Source organism: Piliocolobus tephrosceles, chromosome 2, assembly GCF_002776525.5.
Source record: "Piliocolobus tephrosceles isolate RC106 chromosome 2, ASM277652v3, whole genome shotgun sequence".
In the NCBI taxonomy this organism is placed as follows: domain Eukaryota; kingdom Metazoa; phylum Chordata; class Mammalia; order Primates; family Cercopithecidae; genus Piliocolobus; species Piliocolobus tephrosceles.
This window is the reverse complement of record NC_045435.1, coordinates 164433346-164457382: the sequence shown is the minus strand read 5'-3', so window position 1 is coordinate 164457382 and position 24037 is coordinate 164433346. Positions and strand designations below refer to the sequence as shown.

Genomic DNA, 24037 nt, shown 5'->3' with positions numbered 1-24037 from the left:
TGCCTAGCAGAGTGCCTGTTTCTGGTCCACTGCAAATCCCTAATGGAGCTTCTTGGGGCTACCATATGTTCCTTGAGTGAGTCTGTCTTTTGATTGATAGACATTTATAATTCCACCAATTGTAGATTCTCATCCAAGCACGTATACCAAATATCTGAACCTATGTTTTATCTCTTACCGAGATGGATTACTATGGCCACAACACACCAGAAGAATAAAATTAACGTGTTTTATGATCATCTAAATAGCTCATTTCTCTTAATATATAGATGAACCATTCAGTGCTTCCTCTCCCAGTGAGAGGAAGAGACTGACTGCATTGTAGCATCAAAAGGGGATGTTTTTATGATTGTTGTCTGCCACAAACTAGTTATCTCTATGGTGATTTTTCCAATATTTCCTGCTTTAAATCCAGATCAGAAAGCTCATGAGGTTCTACTTTCTCAGTCTTTGGCTCTTCTGAAAATCAAGTTCAAGTATAACTTTTGGCCCTTCACATCTCCGGAGCTTTCCGTCCTTAATAGTCTTACATGCATTAGAATTGTTGATTGTACCATCTCTTATGTCCCTAACACTGTCTTTTCCCACTTGATCCATGCTTTTTAGTTTCATGAATAAGAAAAGTGAATCTCATAAAGGCAAAATGACTTACTGCAGACCACACACATAGTCAGCTGGGATTTGAACCTAGGTATGTTGACTTCATTGCAATATGCATACCACATGCCAGTTGTTTTAGTGGATGAGAATTATGAAACCTGTGCATTGATATGCAAACACGAGGTGTTAATATTATGAAGTGCCACCCCAAGATACAAGATAACCCCTATAGCAGAGAGTTTATAATTGATTTAAGGAGAACTGATACATAAATAACAAAAGATAGTGTCAGTGATTCATATAGGCAAAGCAAGCTACTAAAATCGTAATTGTTTTTAGCCATATAGAATATTTGTTTTTAGCCATATAGAATATTTGTTGATATTAATCTCACTTTGTATCTGAATTCTTGTACTTAGCATAATGTTTTCAAGATTCATTCATGTTGTGTGAATCAGTAGTTCTTTTCTATTACTAAACAGTATTCTATTCTATGATATACCACCATTCATATATCCAGTCATGGGTTGATGAACATTTTTGTTTCACTTGTGGACCATCATTAATAAAACTGCTATGAACATTCAAATACAAGCTTATGTGTTGACATAAGTTTTCATCTCTCTAAGGTAAATACCTAAAAGTGGAATTGCTGGGTCATACGGTAAGTGTATATTTAACTTTATAAGCAGTTACCAAACATGTTTCCCAAAGTGTTTTTACAAGTTGGTATTCCCATCAGCAATGTGCCTAAGAGTTCTAGTGCCCTGTATCCTTGCCAACACTTGGTATGGTCAGTTTTTTCTTTTTCCATTTTAGTGTTTCAAGTGAGTTTGGTGCTCAGTGTGGTTTTAATTTGTATTTCCCTAATGACTAATGATATTATGAATCTTTTCATATGATTATTTGCCATCAGCATATCTTCTTTGGTTACGTAAGTGTTTAAATCTTTTGCAGATTTTTTATTGAGTTGTCTTGTTATTGTCTTATTCATGTTACAAGTCCTTTATCACATGCATATTTTGCAAACATTCTTCCAGGCTATCATGTGTCTTTTTCTTCTCTTAACTTTTTAAAGACTTCTCCAATATCTCCTGCTTAAAATCCAGATCAGAAAGCTCATGAGGTTCTACTTTCTCAGTCTTAACTTTTTAAAGTTAAGAGATTTCGAAGAGCAGACATGTTTTAATGTTTTATATCTTGATACATCAGTCTGTTTATGTTGCTATAAAGGACTCATGAGGCAGGATAATTTATAAAGAAGTTTATTTTGGCTCATGGTTCTGCAGGCTGTACAGGAAGCATGGTGCCAGCATCTACTTCTGGTGAGGGCTTTGGGAAGCCTACAGTCATGGCAGAAGGCAAAGGAGAGTCAGCAAGTCACATGGCAAGAGAGGGAGCAAGAGAGATGGGGAGAGGTACCATACTGTTTTAAACAACCAGATCTCATGTGAATTACTCATTACCATAGAGATGACACCAAGCCATTCATGAGGGATCCTCCCCCATGACCCAAACACCCCCATCAGGTCCCACCTCCAACACTGAGGATTACATTTCAGCATGAGATTTGGAGCAGACAAACATCTAACCTGTATCACTTAATGTGCAGTTTTTCAATTAAAAAAGATAGTTTGTGGTTCTTTGTATCCTATTTAAGAAATCTAAGCCAGGCAGGGTGACTTGAGCCTAGTAGTTCCAGCTCCTTGGGAGGCCGAACTGGGAGAATCCCTTGAGCCCAGGAGTTAGAGACCAGCCTTGGCAACATAGTGAAACCCTGTCTCAGAAAAAAAAGAGGAAAGAAAAGAAATTTTTGCCTAAGCCAATAATACTAAGATTTTCTTGCACATTTTCCTGTAAGTTTTTACGTTGCTATATTCCTTTATTTTCCTAGAAGTTTTCTAATTTTAGCTCTTAAATTTAAGTCTATGATAAGTTTGGTTTTTTGTGCTTTTCCAAGACAGTCTTGCTCTGTCACCCAGGCTGGAGTGCAGTAGCACAGTCACAGCTCACTGCAGCCTTGACCTCCTGGGCTCAAGCTATCCTCCCACCTCAGCCTCCCAGGTAGCTGGGACTACAGACACTTGCCACCACACACAGCTAATTTTTAAATTTTTTGTAGAGATGGGGTCTCCTTATGTTGGCTAGGCTGGTCTCGAACTCTTGGGCTCAAGCAGTCCTCCCTCTTCAGCCTCCCAAAGTGCTGGGATTACAAGCATGAGTCACTAAGTCCAGCCTTGTGATAAATTTTGAGTTAATTTTTGTATATGGAATAAGAGGAAAGGTTTATTTTTGTTTCATATGAATATCCAATCATTCCAGCAACAACTGGTGAAAAGATTATCATTTCCCATAGAATTACTTTGTACCTTTGTCAAATATCAATTGACTATATAATTGAGGATCTGTTTCTAGATTCTTTTCTGTTTCATTGAAGTATGTATCTGTCTTCATGCCAATACCATACTGTCTTGGTAGCTCAGTGGTTCTCAGTGAAGGACAATTTTGCCCCTAGGGGACATTTGGCAATATCTAGAGACCTTTTTCTTTCTTTTTTTTTTTTTTTTTTGAGATGGAATCTACTCTGTCTCCCAGGCTGAAGTACAGTGGTGCAACCTCTGCCTCCGAGGCTTAAGCAGTTCTCCCCCATCAGCCTCCCGAGTAGCTGGGATTACAGGTGCATGCCACCACGCCCAGCCAATTTTTGTATTTTTAGTAGAGATGAGATTTCACCACATTGGCCAGGCTAGTCTCAAACTCCTGATCTCAAGTAGTCCACCCACCTTGGCCTCCCAAAGTGCTAGATTACAGGCCTGAGTCACTGCGCCAGGCCTGGAAACATTTATGATTGTCACAACTTGGTGGGTAGGCAGGAAGGTTGCCCCTGGGTAGAGGTAGAGGCCAGGGATGGTGCTAAAGATTCTGCAGTGCACAGGAGAGTCTTACAGAACAAAGAAATGGCTGGTCCAAAATGTCAGTAGTGCCAAGGTTGAGAAACTGCGCTATAGCTGTATACTAAGCCTTAAAACCAGATAGTGTAATCTTTCAATTGTGTTATTTTACAAAGTTGTTTGAGCTATACTAGGTCCTTTGCATTTTATATAAATTTTAGAATCAACCTTATACACTTCTACAAAAAATGTCTGCTGAGCTTTGATTAGGATTACATTGATCTGTAGATAAATTTGGGAAGAACTGACATACTAACAATTTTGAATCTTATTGATTGATTGATTGATTGATTTTTGAGATGGAGTCTCACTCTGTCGTCCATGCTGGAGTGCAGTGGCGTGATCTCGGCTCATTGCAACCTCTGCCTCCCAGATTCAAGCAAGTCTCCTGCCTCAACCTCCCAAGTAACTGGGAGCATATATTTATTTTATTTTTATTTTTTTGAGACAGAGTCTCACTCTGTCGCCCAGGCTGGAGTGCAGTGGCGTGATCTCGGCTCACTGCAAGCTCCACCTCCCAGGTTCACACCATTCTCCTTCCTCAGCCTCCTGAGTAGCTGGGACTACAGGCATGTGCTACCACACCCAGCTAATTTTTTTGTGTTTTTAGTAGAGACAGGGTTTCTTTTTTTTTTTTTTTTTTTTTTTTTGAGACGGAGTCTCGCTTTGTCGCCCAGGCTGGAGTGCAGTGGCCAGATCTCCGCTCACTGCAAGCTCTGCCTCCCGGGTTCACGCCATTCTCCTGCCTCAGCCTCCCGAGTAGCTGGGACTACAGGCGCCCGCCACCTCGCCCGGCTAGTTTTTTGTATTTTTTAGTAGAGACGGGGTTTCACGGTGTAGGCCAGGATGGTCTCGATCTCCTGACCTCGTGATCCGCCCGTCTCGGCCTCCCAAAGTGCTGGGATTACAGGCGTGAGCCACCGCGCCCGGCCGAGACAGGGTTTCACCATGTTATCCCAGATGGTCTCTATCTCCTGACCCCGTGATCCGCCTGCCTCGGCCTCCCAAAGTGCTGGGATTACAGGCGTGAGCCACTGTGTGTGGCCACTAGGAGCATATAGAAAGGCTAAAAGAGACAGAGAAGAGACAACAGGGAACTAAAAGCAGTTCAGTGTCACAGAAGGATAGGTGTCTGGGATAAGAGTAAAGATGAAAACAAGAACCATTATCATAAAGGACCTTTTTTTTTTGAGATGGAGTCTTGCTCTGTCACCCAGGCTGGAGTGCAGTGGCTGGATCTTAGCTCACTGTAAGCTCTGCCTCCTGGGTTCAAGCGATTCTTCTGCCTCAACCTCCCAAGTAGCTGGAATTACAGATGCTTGCCACCACGCCCAGCTAATTTCTATATTTTTAGTAGAGATGGGGTTTTACCATGTTGACCAGCCTTGAACTCCTGACCTTGGCCTGTGATCTGCCCACCTCGGCCTTCCACAGTGCTAGGATTACAGGCATGAACCACCACACCCAGCCTGAATCTTCTGATTTATGAACATGTTTTTTCTCTCCATTAATTTGTCTTCTATAGTTTCAGCAATATATTGCAGTTTTCATTGTATAGCTCTTGTACATATTTTGTTAGATTTATCCCTAAATATTTAATATTTTTATGCTATTGTAAATAATGTTTAAATTTTTTAATATCTGATTTTGTTTTGTTGGTAGAAGATAGAAATACAGTTAGTTTTTGTATATTGACCTTGTTGCCTGTGACCTTGCCAAACTCACTTCTAGTCCATTTTTGTAGATTCTGTAGGATTTTCCATATAGGCCAATATTTTGTTTGTATACAAAAAAGTTTTACATATTCCTTTCTTATTTTATACCTTTCATTTCCTTTCTTGACTTATTACACTGGCTGAGCCCTCTAGTTCATTGTCAAAGTAGTAAAGGTATACATCATTGTCCTGTTCCTGATTTTAGGGGAAAAGCATTCAATTTTTTTTTACCATAAGTATGATTTTTAGCTATGGGTTTTCTATAGTTTGATTTTTAGCATTTTGAGTAAGTTCCCATGTATTCCTTGTCTGCTGAGAGTTTTTGTCATAAATGATTGTTGAATTTTGTTAAATGCCTTACCTGCATCTATTGAAGATGATAGTGTAGTTTTTCTTTTTTATTCTGATGATATGGGGAATTATATTGATCGATTTCCCAATGTTAAACCAACCTTCTATCATTCATGGGTTAAACTCCACTTAGGCATATGTTGTCCTTTTTATATATTCTAGAATTCAGTTAGCTAAAATTTCATTTAGAATTTTCGTGAGTGTTCATGAGGGATATTGGGCTGTAGTTTACTTATAATGGTTTTGTTTTGTTATTTTCTTTGTATGCCTTTTCTAAAGTACCTTTTAACCTTAGTCACCATCTTACTTTTGCTCACTATTTTCAGAGGATGAACACTTTTTATAAGAAGTCTGTGATTTGAGTGCTATATGCCAGGAACTACAAGAAGCCCTTCATATTCATTATTTCATATAATCCTCAGAACCTTCTTGCAAGATAGGTGCTATTATCATACCCATTTTAGAGGTGGAAAAAATGGAGACTCAGAGCAGTTAATTAATTTCCCAAGTGATAGAGGCAATTCAAATTAAGTCTTTCAGGCTGGGCACAGTGGCTCATACCTGTAATCCCACCACTCTGGGAGGCTGAGGCAAGAGGATCACGTGAGCCCAGGAGTTTGAGACCAGCCTGAGCAACATAGTACGACCTTGTCTCTACAAAAAAATTTAAAAGTTAGCCGGGCATGGTGCCATACTCCTGTAGTCCCAGCTACTGGGGAGGCTGAGGTGGGAGGGTTGCTTGAGCCTGGGAAGTCAAGGTTGTAGTGAGCTGTGATTGTGCCACTGTACTCCAGCCTGGGCAAAAGAGCGAGACCCTATAAAATAAAAAATCAAGTCTTTCAGATCAGAGGTCGAAAACTGCTCTGCATTTATATCTTTCTTTAGAAATCTTTTATTAATCTGAAATATTATTGACAAAACTAGGAGGAATTTAGAAAACTATACCTCTACTAATCTTTTTTTTAACTTTTTCTCTTTTTTTTGATTTTTTTTTTTCCTTAAGACAGGGTCTCACTCTGTCATCCAGGCTCGAGTATAGTGGTACGACCTCGGCTCACTGCAATGTCAGTCTCCCAGACTCAAGCAATTCTCCTACTCAGCCTCCTGAGCAGCTGGGATTACGGGTATATGCCACCACGCCCAGCTAATTTTTGTATTTTTAGTAGAGACGAGGTTTCACCACATTGTCCAGGCTGGTCTTCAACTCCTGGGCTCAAGAAATCAGCTCACCTCATCCTCCCAAGGTGCTAGGATTACAGGTGTGAGCTACCACAACCAGCTAATCTCAGAGCACCTCTTTATGCTAATTGGTTTTAATATTCTCTGTGTGCTTATTTTTCAGTTTGAAAGTATCTAATAATTAGCATATTAGGGCCAGGAGCGGTGGCTCACGCCTGTAATCCCAACACTTTGGGAGGCTTAACGCAGGTAGATCATCTGAGGTCAGGAGCTCAATTTCAGCCTGGCCAACGTGGTGAAACCCCGTCCCTACTAAAATGCAAAAATTAGCTGGGCATGGTGACAGGCGCCTTTAATCCCAGCTACTCGGCAGGCTGAGGCTGGAGAATCACTTGAACCCGGGAGGTGGAGGTTGCAATGAGCCGAGATTGCGCCACTGCACTGGAGCCTGGGCAAGAAGAACGAAACTCTGTCTCAGAAAAAAAAAAAGCATATTAGTTCACTAATTTGTAAGTTTTATCAAGCACACATTATTGTGGATTAACTTGAATATTTCTAATTGGATATATCAAACTAAAATGAAGAAATAGAGGCAAAACTAACATAAATGGATAGTTTATTTGGGCCAAGCTTGAGGATTACAACCTGGGAACATAGAATCAAGTTGCCCTGAGTATACACTCCTATTAGCAGCAGTTACAGATGGAGTTTGAAAGGCAAAATAGGGGGACAGGGAGTGGACTGTACAAAGTTGTTAGGAATTCTCACTGGTTTACAGAAATAACATTAATTAGTGATTGACTATACATTGTTAACCTATAAGGTGTGGATTATAGTGTTATAATTCACACCTGCTGTGGATTATTAAGCTAATTTATGGCTACTTGTGGCAATAGTAAGCAGTTTCAACAGATGAATACATAGCTCAAAGGAGGGGAGTAGACATGATTGTAATCTCATTTTAATGTCTATCTAGGCCTGATATTTAAAAGGACTTGAATTCCTCAGATAAAAGTTATTTTCTCAGTTGTTACAGTGCTTCAGTTTAAACTTCACATCTATTGGAAGTCTTTCAACTTTGTTAATCTGGATTAGAGGTTCCTTGAGAGAAAATGCCACTTTCTTTTTTAATATCCTGTATTTAATGTGCTCAATAGTATCAGTAGGCATATTTCTGTTTATGTAAGATTGTAGTGTGGCTTAAGGCAGAAGAGGGGCAAGAGCACACAAGAAGCTATCTCTTCCACTTACCTGCCTTTCCCAGGTTAAATGTGTGCTAGATTATTTTCAGACCTTTCGGGCTCAAAAAATCAACTGGGAAGCCAGTGTTTAGATGACAGCTAGCTGGTGGGACCCAACTTAATTTTCTCTATTATGCTTCGGTCAAATTTGGGAAAATACACAAAAAAGCAAAGCTACAAATAGAAACTGGCAATACAGATTAAAATGTGACAGGCAACAGGAGGAATTTCGATGAATAGAAATGAAGATAGATCTCTGAGACAAAATAGCGGGGACAGGCAGGAAAAAGGTAGATTTCTACCCTTCTCTACTTCATACCTACAAATTTAAGGAAGTGGGATCTTTACCAACCAGAAACTTGGCAGCTTCCCACCAACCCCGTGTTGCAACTGCTATCACAACAACCAGGGCTCTTTTTCTCCCTCCCATCTCTCTTATCATTACCTCTGTACTTCCCTTGGTGACCAGAGCTCTGTAAAGGCAGTGGCAGAAGTGGATTTGTTGGGGTACGTTTTCAGATGTGATGAAGTAGTGGTGAGAAGGGGCAAAGAGAAAATCCATGGGAGTGGGATGCCTTTTCTCAAGCCCTACTTTAAACAGACATACAGATTAAGCTTCTTATTATGGAAAATTTCAAATATTTACAAGAGTAAAGAGAACAGTTTAATAAACCAATCACCAGCTTAAACAACTCTTGATTAGGTCCTGTTTTTGACTAGGGAAGAACTAGATTCTGTTTCGAAGTATGTAGAATTAGATTGCCAATCACATGCACAGGAACAAGACAACAGGGTCAGAAGATCTTCCTTGGTTTATCAGCGCCATAGTAAATCTGGGATCCATACATTAGATACACAAATTGACTTCAAGTCATGACAAACTGAATTGGTGAGCAAAATTCTGTTATCTAGAGAGTATATAATTTTAATTTGATCATCAAAGGGATCTTTAATCTCCCAAATAGATGAGAGCCATAGTATTATGTGACTGCTCAATACTAGATCTGGCATGTGTGGATAAAGTTTAAAGTCAGGCCAGGCATAGTGGCTCATACCTATAATCCCAGCACTTTGGGAGAACCCAAGGTGGGTGGATCACTTGAGATCAGGATTTTGAGACCAGCCTAGCCAACATGGTGAAATCCCATCCCTACTAAAAAAAAAAAAAAAAAAAAAAAAAAATACAAAAACTTAGCCAGGCATGGTGGCATTCGCCTGTAGTCCCAGCCACTTGGGAGGCTGAGGCAGAAGAATCCTTTGAACCCAGGAGGTGGAGGTTGCAGTGATGTGAGATACTGCCACTGCACTCCAGCCTGGGGGACAAAGTGATACTTGGTCTAAAAAAAGAAAAAAAAAAAAGAGTCAAATAATTCTGAGGTGGACAGATACCACCTAGAATTTACTTTTTTTCTTAGCAAACACCAAACCTGGATAGATTTCTCAACTTTCAGATAATTGGCAGAAATTTTTTAAGGCATCATGGGGTTTATTAAGAAATTCTTCAAGACACGACCAGGTGTGATGGCTCACACCTGTAATCCCAGCACTTTGGGAGGCTGAGGCGGGCAGATGATGAGGTCAAGAGATCGAGACCAGCCTGGCTAACATGGTGAAACCCTATCTCTACTAAAATTACAAAAAATAGCTGGGCGTGGTGGTGCACGCCTGTAGTTCCAGCTACTTGGGAGGCTGAGGCAGGAGAATCACTTGAACCTGGGAGGCAGAGGTTGCAGTGAGCCGAGATTGCGCAACTACACTCCAGACTGGCGACAGAGCATGACTCTGTCTCAAAAAAAAAAAAAAAAGCCCTTTTGCTGCTGCAGCCGCAGCCATGAGTATGCTCAGGCTTCAGAAGAGGCTCACCTCTTCTGCCCTCCACTGTGGCAGGGAGAAGGTCTGGTTGGACCCCAGTGAGACTAATGAAATCGCCAATGCCAACTCCCCTCAGCAGATCTGGAAGCTGATCAAAGATGGGCTGATCATCGCAAGCCTGTTGACAGTCCATTCCCGGGCTTGATGCCGGAAGAACACCTTGGCCCGCCGGAAGGCAGGCACATGGGCATAGTAAGCGGAAGGGTACAGCCAATGTACATTCAACATACAAGTGCAGAATGCCAGAAAAGGTCGCATGGATTCTGCGCCGGCTGCTTAGAAGATACTGTGAGTCTAAGAAGATTGATCGCCGTATGTACCACAGCCTGTACCTGAAGGTGAAGGGAAATGTGTTCAAAAACAAGCGGATTCTCATGGAGCATATCCACAAGCTGAAAACGGACAAGACCCACAAGAACCTCCTGGCTGACCAGGCTGAGGCCCGCAGGTCTAAGGCCAAGCAAGGAAGCAGGCAAGTGCCGTGAAGGGCGCTTGCAGGCCAAAAAGGAGGAGATCAAGATTTTGTCCAAGGAGGAAGAGACCAAGAAATAAAAGCTCCCCCTTTGTCTGTACATACTGGCCTCCGTGATTACATAGACCAGCCATTTAAATAAAACAAGCCTTTATCTGCTTGCAAAAATAAATTAGCTGAGAGTGGTGGAGCGTGCTTGTAATCCCCGACACTTGGGAGGCTGAGGCAGGAGGATTGCTTCAACCCAGGAGGGGGAGGTTGCACTGAGCCAAGATCGCACCATGCACTCCAGCCTGGGCGATAGAGTGAGACTCAGTCTCAATAAATAAATAAATAAATAAATAAATAAATAAATAAATAAGCAAGCATCGCCGGGCGTGGTAGCTCACGCCTGTAATCCCAGCACTTTGGGATGCCGAGGCGGTTGGATCACCCGAGGTTGGGAGTTTGAGACCAGCCTTACCAACAAGGAGAAACCCCGTCTGTACTAAAAATATAAAAAAATTATCCAGGCATGTTGGCCCATGCTTGTAATCCCAGCTACCCGGGAGGCTGAGGCAGGAGAATTGTTTGAACCTGGGAGGTAGAGGTTGCGGTGAGCCTAGATCGAGCCATTGCACTCCAGCCTAGGCAACAAAAGCGAAACTCAGTCTAAAAAAATAAGTAAGCATCTGGGCAAGAAGTAAAAAGAGACTGCTACAAAAAGCTATACATAAAATTTGCCACTTTGGGAGGCCGAGGCAGGCAGATCTCGAGTCAAGAGATCGAGACCATCCTGACCAACATGGTGAAACCCTGTCTCTACTAAAAGTACAGAAATTACCTGGGCGTGGTGACAAGTGCCAGAGAAGCTGGCAGTCCCAGCTTCTCAGGAGGCTGTGGCAGGAGAATCGCTTGAACCCGGGAGGTGGAGGTTGCAGTGAGCCAAGATCATGCCACTATACTCCAGCCTGGCGACAGCGAGACTTCGTCTCAAAAAAAAAAAAAAAAAAAAACACTATTTACAGTGTTATTAGGAAAAAGAAAATGTCTTACTAGCAAAAGACAAATAATAAGAGATAGTGTTGAACAGTGAACATAATAGAGTAACAAATATAATACCACTTTTTAGTAATTAGAATAAAAATGAATATGTTAACATGTAAGTTTAAAAGATAAACTCACGAATTGTCAAAAACCGTATCTAAGACTCACATTACCTGATTTTTGAGGCCTATGATAAAGCTGCAGTAATCAAGATAATGTGTTATTGGCAAAAGAATGGACACATATATCAGTAGAACAGAATAAACAGCCCAAAAATAGACTCACCCAAATATAGTCACCTAATCTCTGAAAAAGGAGCAAAGACAGTTTAATGGAGGAAAGGGTTTTTTTCAACATGTGATGCTGGAACAATCGAAGTCCATATGCAAAAAAATGAACCTAGGCATAGACCTTACACCTTTCACAAAAAATTAGCTCAAAATGGATCATAGACCTAAATGTAAAATATAAAACTATTAAACTTCTGGAAGAAAAATAGAAGAAAATCTATGTAACCTTGGGTTTGGCAATGACGTTTTAGATACAACACCAGAAGCATGATTCATGAAAGAGAAAACTGATGTTGGTGTTCGTTAAAATTAAAACTTCTTGTATTAGTCGATTTTCATACTGCTATGAAGAAATACCTGACACTGGATAATTTATAAAGGAAAGAGGTTTAATGAACTTACAGTTCCACATGGCTGGGGAGGCCTCACAATCATGGCAGAAGGCAAAGGAAGAGCAAAGGCACGTCTTACATGATGGCAGGCAAGAGAGTATGTGCAGAGGAACTGCCCTTTATAAAACCATCAGATCTTGTAAGACTTATTCACTGTCATGAGAACAGCATGGGAAAAACCTGCCCTCATAATTCATTATCTCCCACCGGCTCCTTCCCATGACACATGGGGATTAAGGGAACCACAGTTCAAGATGAGATTTTTGTGGGGCCACAGCCAAAGGATATAACTTCTACTCTGAGAAAGAAAGATACTGTTAAGAGAATGAAAAGACAGGCCATGGACTGGAAGAAAATACTTTCAAGACACATTTCTGTTAAAGGACTTTGTGATGTTAGTCAATTGCAAAGTTTTGAAGCAGTGCACAAGTCAGCCCTCACTTATGACATCAGTTGCAAGTTCAGAGGTTTCCAGAACTACATTTAGGATTGATAATTCACTAGGAGAACTGACAGAACTCATTGCAAGCTGTTATACTCACAGTTACGGTTTATTATAGCTGAAGGAGACAGATTAAAATTTGTCAAAAGAAAAGGCACATAGGACAGAGTCCAGGAAAGTACCAAATACAGTGAGAAACCCCACAATACATTTTTAGTGGTTGCTTTAGAGTCTTGATTATCTTTTCTTTTTTTGTTTAAAGGTCTTGCTCTGTCATCCAGGCTGCAGTGTAGTGTTATGATCATGGCTCACTGTAGCCTCAAACTCCTGGGCTCAAGTGATTTTCCTCTCTTAGACTCCCAAGTAGCTGAGGCTACAAGTGTGAGCTAACATACCCAGCTAATTTATTTTTTATTAAAAAAATTTTTAGCCGGGCGCGGTGGCTCACACCTGTAATCCCAACATTTTGAGAGGCCAAGTTGGGCGGATCACCTGAGGTCAGGAGTTCAAGACCAGCCTGACCAACATGGAGAAACCCTGTCTCTACTAAAAATGCAAAATTAGCCGGGCATGATGGTGGTGCCTGCCTGTAATCCCAGCTACTCAGCTACTTGAGGCAGAAGAATCGCTTGAACCTGATAGGCAGAGGTTGCGGTGAGTTGCGATTGTGCCATTGCACTCCAGCCTGGGCAACAAGAGCAAGACTCCGTCTCAAAAAAAAATTTTTTTTTTTGTAGAGATAGGGTTTTGCTGTGTTATTCAGGGTGGTCTCAAACTCCTGGCCTCAGGCAGTTCTTCTGCCTAAGCTTCCCAAAGTGCTGGGATTACAGGCATAAGCCACTGAGCCTACCATAGAATATTAGTATCTTTTGAAGTGATTAAAAAGAGAAAAGATTTTCTTCCAGTCTAATGATGAGAAAAATGAAAGAACAGTTATTTTAAAGCCCCTAACTGATATTTCCAACATCTAGGTCATAAATGAGTCTGGTTCTGTTGATAGCTTTATCTCTTGGTAAAGTGCATGCCTGTGTGTGTGTATGTGTGTTTTATTTTGTGTATGTCTTGTAATTTTTAGTTTAATGGCAAACATCATGTATACAAAAACAGTAGAGACTGAGGTAGATGGTATTTATGTCTGGATATAGGCACACCTTTCCCATCAGGCCAATTGCCTATGACATTGAGTCAACCTAGTCTGGAGTTGAGGTGGATTTGGATTTTGATGTTGGTATCATTATGTTCAGTGTACTTGGGCTGCTGTTACCTTGTACTTGGAGCCTGGGGTACCAGATAGTTTTTCTTCAGTGTTCCTGTTCCACTGTTGGCCTTCCTCAGTCCCATCATGCCTCTATCACAGAGGGGGAGTCTCTGTTCATATCCTTGCCCCTTCACTAGTGGTTGACTGATGCTGCTTGTTACGCAGTGCTAGGCTTATGGTGGTGTCATAGGTGGTTTTCTATTGTCCTGGGTCAGCCTTAGCTTTAGGCAGTCCCTGTTCATTTGAATCTCAGGGGTGGTACTTTAATCGGCCCTTTCCTGAGCAGTAGAAAACCTCTGCTTGGCATCAGAATCCTGAGCCAAAGAGGATTCTCTGCTTCTTGCCCAGAAACAAGATGTTTGCTTCTACCTCTTCCCCAGCAGCAGTAGGGTATGTGAGAGGTGGGAGGATTACTTGAACTCAGGAGGTCGAAGCTGCAGTGAGCCATGATAGTGGCACCACACTCCAGCCTGGGTGACAGAGCAAGACCCTGTCTCAAAACAACAACAACCCAAAAAACTGTCAGGGTCATCAGGAACAAAGCATAGCCAATAGCCAAGAAACTGTCACGTAACAGAGAAGACTAAGGAAACCTGATGACTAAATGTAATACAAATAAAAAAAGAAATATTGACACTATAAGAAAAAATAGAGGCCAGGCGCAGTGGCTCAAGCCTGTAATCCCAGCACTTTGGGAGGCCGAGACGGGTGGATCACGAGGTCAGGAGATCAAGACCATCCCGGCTAACCCAGTGAAACCCCGTCTCTACTAAAAAAATACAAAAAACTAGCCGGGCGAGGTGGCAGGCGCCTGTAGTCCCAGCTACTCGGCAGGCTGAGGCAGGAGAATGGCGTGAACCCGGGAGGCAGAGCTTGCAGTGAGCTGAGATCCGGCCACAGCACTCCAGCCTGGGCGACAGAGCGAGACTCCGTCTCAAAAAAAAAAAAAGAAAGAAAGAAATCGTTTTCCTCTATCAGTTAGCAAAGATTCTTACAATTATTACCTTTGTTGGCAAAGGTATGAGAAATTGGTATCTTTATTTTATATCCACTTCTTACTCTATGTCTATTTATTGTTATCTTCTTATCTACAGTATTTCTACTTATTCTTTTTTTTTTTGAGACGGAGTCTCGCTGTGTCGCCCAGACTGGAGTGCAGTGGTGCAAGCTCGGCTCACTGCAAGCTCTGCCTCCCGGGTTCACTCCATTCTCCTGTCTCAGCCTCCCAAGTAGCTGGGACTACAGGCGCCTGCCACTGCACTCGGTTAATTTTTTGTATTTCTAGTAGAGACGGGGTTTCACCGTGTTAGCCAGGATAGTCTCAATCGCCTGACCTCATGATCTGCCTGCCTCGGCCTCCCAAAGTGCTGGGATTACAGGCGTGAGCCACTGCACCTGGCCCTTTTACTTCTTCTTTGTGTCTACTTCTGTTTGGGATGAAAATCAGCAAAAGCACTCTTGTGAAGCAAATTGGTAATAAATATCAAACCCCTTAGGATAATTTATATTCTTTCACTCAGTAGAAAGGCTTCTAGGGGATTTGTCATTAGAAAAGAATCAGAGATGTGAGTGGAGATGTGTTTATTACATGATGATGTATAACTGCAAAATATGAAGACTGTAAATATCCATTTAAAAGGGAAATAAAGCATGACACAACTGTATAGTGGAATATTATGCATTCATGATAGTATCTACAGAATATTTATTGATGTCTGATAATCTTGCTCCTTAATCTTCTGCTCAGAATGGCATCCATGATTCTGTTTCTTTCCCCCATGTTTTTTATTGTAGTCCCAGATAAGAAAATAAGAACTGAATTCCCTCTTTTATTTTGTATAAACAACCACAACTAGGAAATTACTTTTTCCCCTCCAAAACCATTTCCTTATGTGTATTTGTCTTCCTCAGTTTCAGTTTATTTGCTTTACTTTAATTATGGGTATTATGTGAACCTTTGCACAATTCTGTTTTTCTGCCTGATCTTCTCCCTGCTTTCACCATGGCTGAGACCTCTTCACCTTCTAAGTTGCAACTTAAATAGTACTCAGAGAGGTCTTCTTGGACCACCTTATCTATAATAAAAGAGTATAAAATGTATTAATAATATCCCTTTCCATCTCTCTAATGCCCACTAGTTTTTTTCATTGCCGTTAACACAGTTGATGATGTTTTCGTATTTATTTGCTTGTTTATAATGTGTCCTCCATTAGACTGTAACTTCCTGAGGCTAGAAAATATATCTTCACAAGTATATTTTTAGGTCCTCTCCTAATGTCTGGCACATGTAAACAGTCAGCAAATATGTGTAGATTGAATGAACAAACTAAATTTTGCAGTTTTGATGGTAGCTTATTGAGAATTTATCATGTAACTTAGTTAAAAGTTTTTATACCAAAGTTATTCTTATAACACATATTTATTTTAGCTGTATTGGTTTTGATATTTAATGTTTTTTGTGTAGGAATATAGAGGAAGAAGTTAGGTTACACTCGATCGAGGCCATAGAGAGTCTTATAATGAGTTGAAACTACCAATTGCTGAGGAGTGTGTAGAATTTGAAGAGACAAAAAAGAGGGGAAAAGACATTTTGAACAAGACTGCCCCATAAGTTTTTTAAGACAGGACAGCAGGAATATCTTTAGCATGTTTGGGAAAACATTATAGAGAATCGTAGGTGACTAATGGAGCTAGTTGCTGGTAATTATAAACGGAATGTTACTAGTTACAAAATTTCATCTAGGTCTAATCATAAAGAGCCTGGAAAGAAAGCCAAGGTAGTTGGAATATCTTTTGTATTCAGGGGAGTTCTTTTAACAGATGGGAAGCTACTGAAGGTATTTGATCAAGAGAATGTCGCTTTTCATTTATTTATCTGTTTAACAGATATTTATTGAGTGCATGCTGTCTACTATGTAGTCTTCTAGATGAGGAGGGTACAGAGATGGAATAGGAGGGCTGGAGAGCCAAAAACTGGCTGTGGAGGAACTCACAGACTACAGGAAGTGACAGACATGCAAATTACAAAGGGCTGTGATAAATGTTATAATAAGTGTACATCATCAATACTGTGGGAACTCAAAATAGGACCAGGTCTATTCAGGTAATTGTGACTATCTTAACCAAGGAGGTGACATTTTCTATGGGTTTTGGAGGATAAGCACTAATTTACCAGGTGAAGAAAATTCTGACCTTAGCAGTAAGGTCATAGACCATTCAGGGAATGGTAAATAAGTCATGCAGCTGGAATCGTGGGAGATGAGCCTAGAAAAACAGTTATCCTAAAACAGTTATCAATTAAGGACCTTGTATTATCTATTTAATGAGGAACCATCAAAAGTTTTTATATAGAGGACTAAAGTGATCTTTATTTTTTTCCCATCCAGAATAGTTTATTTGGCACAAATGGGCTAGTATATGCCATGGAGAACAATATTAGGCTTTAGTAAGCTTTTTGATTAAAATCTCATTGAATTCATATCTGTAATTAATACCAATAGTAACCAAGTATGTGGACTTTGAGAAGTCAAGAACTTGATAAGTGTATTAGTCCATTTTCACACTGCTGATAAATACATTCCCTAGACCTGGCAATTTACAAAAGAAAGAGGTTTAATTGGACTTACAGTTCCATGTGGCTGAAGCCTCACAATTATGCGGGAAGGCAAGGAATAACAAGTCATGTCTTATGTGTATGGCAGCAGGCAAAGAGAGGAGTGCTTGTGCAGGAAAATTCCCCCTTTTAGTAACCAGCAGATCTCGTGAGACTTACTATCACAAGAACAGCACCGGAAAGACCTGCCCCCATGATTCAATTACCTCCCACCAGGTCCCTCCCACAAGACATGGGAATTCAAGATGAGATTTGAGTGGGGACACACCCAAACCATATCAATTAGAATCTCAGTGTTACCACTTGCTAGCATTTATGCAAGTTATTTGACATTAGTAAGCCTCCATTTTCTCATCTGTCTCAGTGAGACTTATGAGTGGTTTGTGGGCTCTTTTGACCAAGGAGATGTAATGAGGTTGCTGTTAGATGGGGGAGAGAGTCAAATGAGACTCTTCATTAGACATACTATTGTCTCAGTGTACTCTGAGTACTGAGTGAAGACAGACCTTGAGACAGCCATAAAAAGATAGAAATTTAATCCATAAAGGCAATTAGTTCAAAGTAGGTTTTTGTATGGCATGCTTAAAGATTTGGAGACAGGAACTATTGAAAGTTTTTAAACAGCAGTCCATATGTTCCACTTTTCCCAAACAGCTTCTAATTATTTATAGTGTGCCCCTTTCACTCCTAATGGTAATTCAGTCAGTCACCTTCTGAAACAACAGTACAGCAAAAGAGATGGTTGTGGTTGAGCCATTTAGAATACAAGTAATAAGAAAAAAATAAAGGAACCACTTCACAAGTATCGGGGTGGAAACAGAGAAGGAATAGTCTTTATAAAATTCAAGAGAAGGCTGGGCGTGGTTGCTCATGCCTGTAATCCCAGCACTTTGGGAGGCCGAGGTGGACTGATCAAAAGGTCAGGGGATCGAGACCATCATGGTTAACATGGCGAAACCCTGTCACTACTAAAGGTACAAAAATTAGCCAGGCATGGTCGTGGGTGCCTGTAGTCCCAGCAGCTGCTTGGGAGGCTGATACAGGAGAATGGTGTGAACCTGGGAGGCGGAGCTTGCAGTGAGCCGAGATCACACCACTGCACTCCAGCCTGGGTGACAGAGCGAGACTCCGTCTGAAAAAAAAAAAAAAAAGCCAAGAGAAGACAGTTGTAATAGTATTAAGAAGATGGGATTTGTAAGATCAGCAAGGCCAGAATACAGCAAGCCTGTGGAGCATAAGCACACATTATTAGATTTTTCAAGGCAGAGCTCATTGTCTACTTTAGACAACACAGTTCATTTGAACAGTTGGATGGAAGCCAAATTGGGTTTTTGTTTTTTTGTTTTGTTTTATTTTTTGAGGATAAGGACTATGCCTTGTTTGTTTTTGTACTCTAGTGCCTAACACAGTGGTTACGTCAGAGGTACTTCGTGCATTTTTGAAGATTTAATAATTAATAGTTGGTACAAAAGCTGAGATAGTGGCTATAGATACCACACTAAAAAATGTTGGTTGTTAAAGAGAGATGAGAAGTAGGATGTTTTTAGTTTGGTTAGCAGTTAGAAGGGAACAATCTCTGCATTTGAAATGTTAAGATGAACTCAGTGGAAAGAGAAATATTAAAGTTTCTAAAGAAGGAAGTAAGTTTGAAAGCTAAAGCCCTTGCTGCCTACAAAAGACCCTTTTGCAAAGTGGACCCTCCTGGTTCAGTTATCTCACCCTTTGGGATTCTGTGAGCCGGTTGAGCCAACTAATTCCTTTCACCTTAAACTAGTTTGAGTTCGATTCCGTCCCTTATAACTAAACAAATACTTGAATTTGAATGAAGTATTCTGACTCTAATGCTCATGCTTTCTCCACTATACCGTATTTCTTCTCTAAGTTTAAAACTTGAATTTGAATGAAGTATTCTGACTCTAATGCTCATGCTTTCTCCACTATACCATATTTCTTCTCTAAGTTTAAAAGTATTATCTCCAAAATTTTGTCCCTTCCTAACTTGTGAGGTCTTTAGTGAACTATTTCTGTCCTCTCTAGAATCTTTGCTTTCTTTCCCTCCAATAGGTCCCTCTCCACATAGCTTATGTAGGCCTCCCTTATCTTTGTGAACCCTTCAACTTAGATTCTGTGGGCCCCACTAAGCTGTGATAAAGCATGCATAGGGGTTTGGTAGAAGATAAGGTTAACACAGGTAAATTGGGGCTGGGACTATATTGAGAAAAATTTGGATTACTAATTTAAGTGGTTTGCCATTGATTTCTAGATCAGAGATGTTTAATAGAACTTTCTTCAGTGATGGAAATGTTCTGTATCTACCATGTTCAATACGGTAACTGTTAGCCACATGCAGCTCCATAGAGCACTTAACATGTGGCTAGCATGACTGAGAAATCAATTTTTAAATTTAATTTTATTTATCTATTTTTATAAGACAGAATCTTGCTCAGTCGCCCAGGCTGGAGTGCAGCGGTGTAATCTTGACTCACTGCAACCTCTACCTCCTGGATTCAAGTGATTCTTCTGCCTCAGCCTCCCAAGTAGCTGGGACTACAGGGGCCATGCCCAGCTAATTTTTGTATTTTTAGTAGAGATGGGGTTTCACCATGTTGGCCAGGCCAGTCTTGAACTCCTGACCTCAGGTGATCTACCCGCCTCAGCCTCCCAAAGTGCTGGGATTACAAGCATGAGCCACCGTGCCTGGCTGATTTTATTTAATTTTAATCACTTTCAATTTAAATGGCCACATGTGGCTAAGGCTACCATTTTGGATGGTATAGCTGTAGACATCAGAAGTTATATTTCTCATTTTGTTTTGTTTTTAAACTAGGAGAATGATATATGTTAGAAAAAAAAAATGGAAACAATGTGGACATTTGGGTTGTGAGGATGAGGGAAGAAGAAAATCACTTTCTGTTCTTGATATTAATGCCTTTGACAAGGGTGAGGAACCTAGGAGGATGAGTGGGTTTGGGAAGGTAGACAGGAAGTTCAATACTGCAGAGGCTGAGTTGAGATTATGGGATATATAAACAGAGATGTCCAATAGGCATCTAAATAAGAATTTACAGCAGAACAGAAAAAGCCAGGGCTAGAAGTATAAATTTCTGTGGTCATCTATGTATAGGTGATAAAGCTATGGAAAATAGGTAACATCCTCTAGAGTAGGAGTGTAGATCTTGAAGAAAAGAGCATCGAGCACAGAACTCAGAAAAATGTGCATATTGAAAAAGTAGAGCTAAGCATGGTAGCTCACACCTGTAATCCCAGCACTTTGGAGGGAGGCAGGAGGATCATTTGAGCCCAGGAGTTCAGCCTGGGCAACATAGCAAAATCCTGTCTCTACAAAAAATACAAAAATTAGCCGGGCATGGTGGTGCACACCTGTGGTCCCAGCTACTTGGGAGGCTGAAGTGGGAGGGATCACCTGAGCCCAGGAGATTGAGGCTACAGTGAGCTGTGATCACACCACTGCATATCAACTCCAGCCTAGGTGACAGAACAAAACGCTCTCTCTCTGGAAAAAAAAAAGGAGAGAAAGAAAAGAAAAAGTGGAAAGAGGAAGAGCAGCAGGCAAACATGAAATATGAAATATTTACTATGGAATGTTTTTAAGAAATTAACACCTAACCATGCAAGTGACAGCAGAAAGTTTTTACTTTAGGTGTAGTGCTTGTCAGGAAGATTTGATATTTTACTTGAAAATATGAATATAGATGTAACATAGCTAATTTCTACTACTTCATTATATAGATCTGATAGATAGTTTTTATTTGGCCAATGCCTGCTAGATATACCTATCATTACACTATCACAGTGTCATTTCTGCTTATAGAATCCTACATGTGTCTGTTAAATGGGCTTAATATTTGGGCAGATTGCCAATAAATGTCGCAAACTCCAGTCCAAATAAATCAGTTTATAAACCTAGGAGAATGTCTAGCTACCTTTGGTGTCTTCCAGATAATCAATAGTTGTAATTAATGATGCTTAAATGGATTTTCTGTATAAGTTTAAGGAGAAATTGTTTGACACGACCTATATAATCTGCATTTTTATCATCTGAGTGGGAAGTCTTATTACTTTCCCCACACTGTGTCATACACTTGCAGAAGAACATAAAAGATAGTGATTATGCTACCTGCCAAGAAAGGCATCAGAGCAGATTGAAGGGTGTAGTATGAGTAAATAATTTGAGACCAGAGAAAAGGCTTTAGAAAGGAAGGCAAGCATGGAGAGGGAAACTTGGAGAAATAGATAGGCTGAAGTTCAGATCTGTGGAGTAGACAGTAGGTAATAGGTTGCCTAGCTCAGTGCCTGATACATAATAGGTGCTCAGTATTTATTGAAGGAAGGAATGGGAAAAGGAGAATTCATCCTGCAAGAATAGTAGAATCCTACTTTGGTCCCACCTTATTTTATTTGTCACTTGACCTCAGTTATCACATCTTTCTGACCTTGGATTGCTGTTAGGTTTATTGTTAAAACATACACTAGATAGTTTATATTTTGACTTGTAATATTTTAACATCGTCTAGCTCTGGACGATGGGAGGGCAGGGGGATGCTCTTCTATTTGGAGATATGGGAAATATACTTGAGTACTTGAATGTTTAATTTCCTTTTTTTTTTTTTTTGAGGCAGAGTCTCGCTCTGTTGCCCAGGCTGGAGTGCAGTGGCGCGATCTCGGCTCACTGCAAACTCCACCTCCTGGGTTCACACCATTATCCTGCCTCAGCCTCCCGAGTAGCTGGGACTACAAGCGCCTGCCACCACGCCCGGCTAATTTTTTTTATATTTTTAGTAGAGACGGGGTTTCACCGTGTTAGCCAGGATGGTCTCGATCTCCTGACCTTGTGATCCACCCACCTTGGCCTCCCAAAGTGCTGGGATTACAGGCTTGAGCCACCGCGCCCGGCCATCCTTTTGTTTTAAGACTATACCAGAATAAATGTGACCATATCTAGCCCCTGAGTATTCTGGTCTTGGGTGACGTAGGTGAGCACTTCCAGCTGATCTGACAAGTTAGAGGTGTACACTTATTTTCTCTGTAAGAAGCGTCATCTGGTAAGATGATCAAGAATGGTGTAAAGCAGGATGGGGAGTTAAAATTGTTTCCAAATGTGGAAATATAAATGAATATAAACATGTAAGATTTTAATACACCAAACTGATCAGATTCTGTGTAATTTCCAAGTTTCTTTTTTCTTTCAAAACTCCTCTGAAATCTGACTGTCCACAAAAACTTAGTTTATAGAATTTTATGTAATTTATTTACTCAGATACTGCACTGACCTCACATCCTATAGTCAAAACAGATTTTACTGTAAAATCTGGAAAGATAGAGGGCCATATAGGTTGTATTTTCAGTTTTGTTTATACTAACATGTGTTTACAACCCAATTTAATTTACACCCTGTATTATATTATTGTTGTCATATCTCTGTATGTGTGTAAGTATAATATGTGTTGGCAAAGGAAAATTTTGAATCAGAAAAAACTGCCTGATCTATTTGATTCAATATATATTTGAGTGTCTAACAGACGCTGTTTTAGACACTGGTGATACAACACTGAACAGAGCACCAGATACTTTGCAGCGTCTCCTGGAGCTGTTGTCAAGACATACTTTCCAAGGGGAATATTTCAGAATAGGTGATAACTAATCAACAAATGAAAAGTGCCTTAGTCATCTAGGAGAGTTATACTTAGAGTGAACTGAAATAAACTAAGCTCACTAAAGACAGGGATTTTTTGTTTGGCTTTTGTCTGTTGCATTCACTACTGTATCTCCAGGGCCCAAAATAGTGCTCGGCTCATAATAAGTATTCAGCAAATATATGTTGTTGATTGAAGTGTTTGTTTTGAATTTGTGTAATCAAAGACATGTACCTTGGTAAATCATCTTTACCTCTTGCTAGTTGAAAATTTTATCTCAGTTGCTTTGTTTTTAATGTTACCTTGCTTTTTGTTTTTACTTGTGCCATACATCAGGATGCTGGAAAAGCTTATTAATATTGACAGTCATATGGTTATCTGATATAGAAAAGAATAGATTTGGAAAGGAACTTAAGAGGTCATCTTTTGTTCAGCTTCCTGCCTAGGAAAACTAAGTAAGATGATTAGGTATGTATATTTAATTAGTCATTTAAAAAAAACCAGGACAACATAATTGGGTTCCCTCTTGAGAAAATGGAGAAAGGTACTTAACCCTAGCTATAAAGGGACTAACCTGGAAATTTTAGAACTTCTGTGTGGGAAAGTGAAAAAAAAAAAAAAAGCACAACTAAGCTGCTCTTTGTTGATAATCAGAAATGGGCCTGTCATTCATTTTGGCATTGAAGCATAGCCTCCTATCTCAGGGGGCAGGACTGGGACATTTTTTTTCCTCCCACAAGAGCTGGACAGTTATTACAGGTTCAGAAAGCCCTGACCAGTGTTTCAAGAGTTTCTCCTCCTTTTTCCCCCCTGAAACTTGTGCTGCTTTTGCTCTGCTTTCAAGATGCATTAAGTCTCCTGCTTTGTGACTGCTCTGGAGCCAGCAGATACTCTGATATGTATAATTCAAATTATGCAGGTTTCACGAGTAAGTTTAATCTTATTTTTTAAGTTAGTTAAAATGCAAGTGATATTTAGAAA

General features: G+C 40.4%; 1 protein-coding gene and 1 pseudogene across 9 annotated transcripts in view; both read left to right on the top strand.

Moving 5' to 3' along the window:
- The window catches only part of TFDP2 (transcription factor Dp-2), a 197850-nt gene that overhangs the window by 97149 nt on the left and 76664 nt on the right, over positions 1-24037 (top strand). For 2 of the 9 annotated variants that reach the window (XM_023192108.3, XM_023192105.3), the window contains exon 1: positions 23816-23984. The exons of 6 other annotated variants lie outside the window; for them this stretch is intronic. In XM_023192108.3, coding sequence (XP_023047876.1) covers positions 23954-23984 — 31 coding nt within the window. In that variant the 5' untranslated portion in view covers positions 23816-23953. Of the gene's footprint in view, positions 1-23815; positions 23985-24037 lie in introns of those variants that run through there. One more of the 9 variants, XM_023192118.1, reaches the window with a different exon arrangement.
- On the top strand, positions 9833-10615 carry LOC111526414 (annotated as a pseudogene).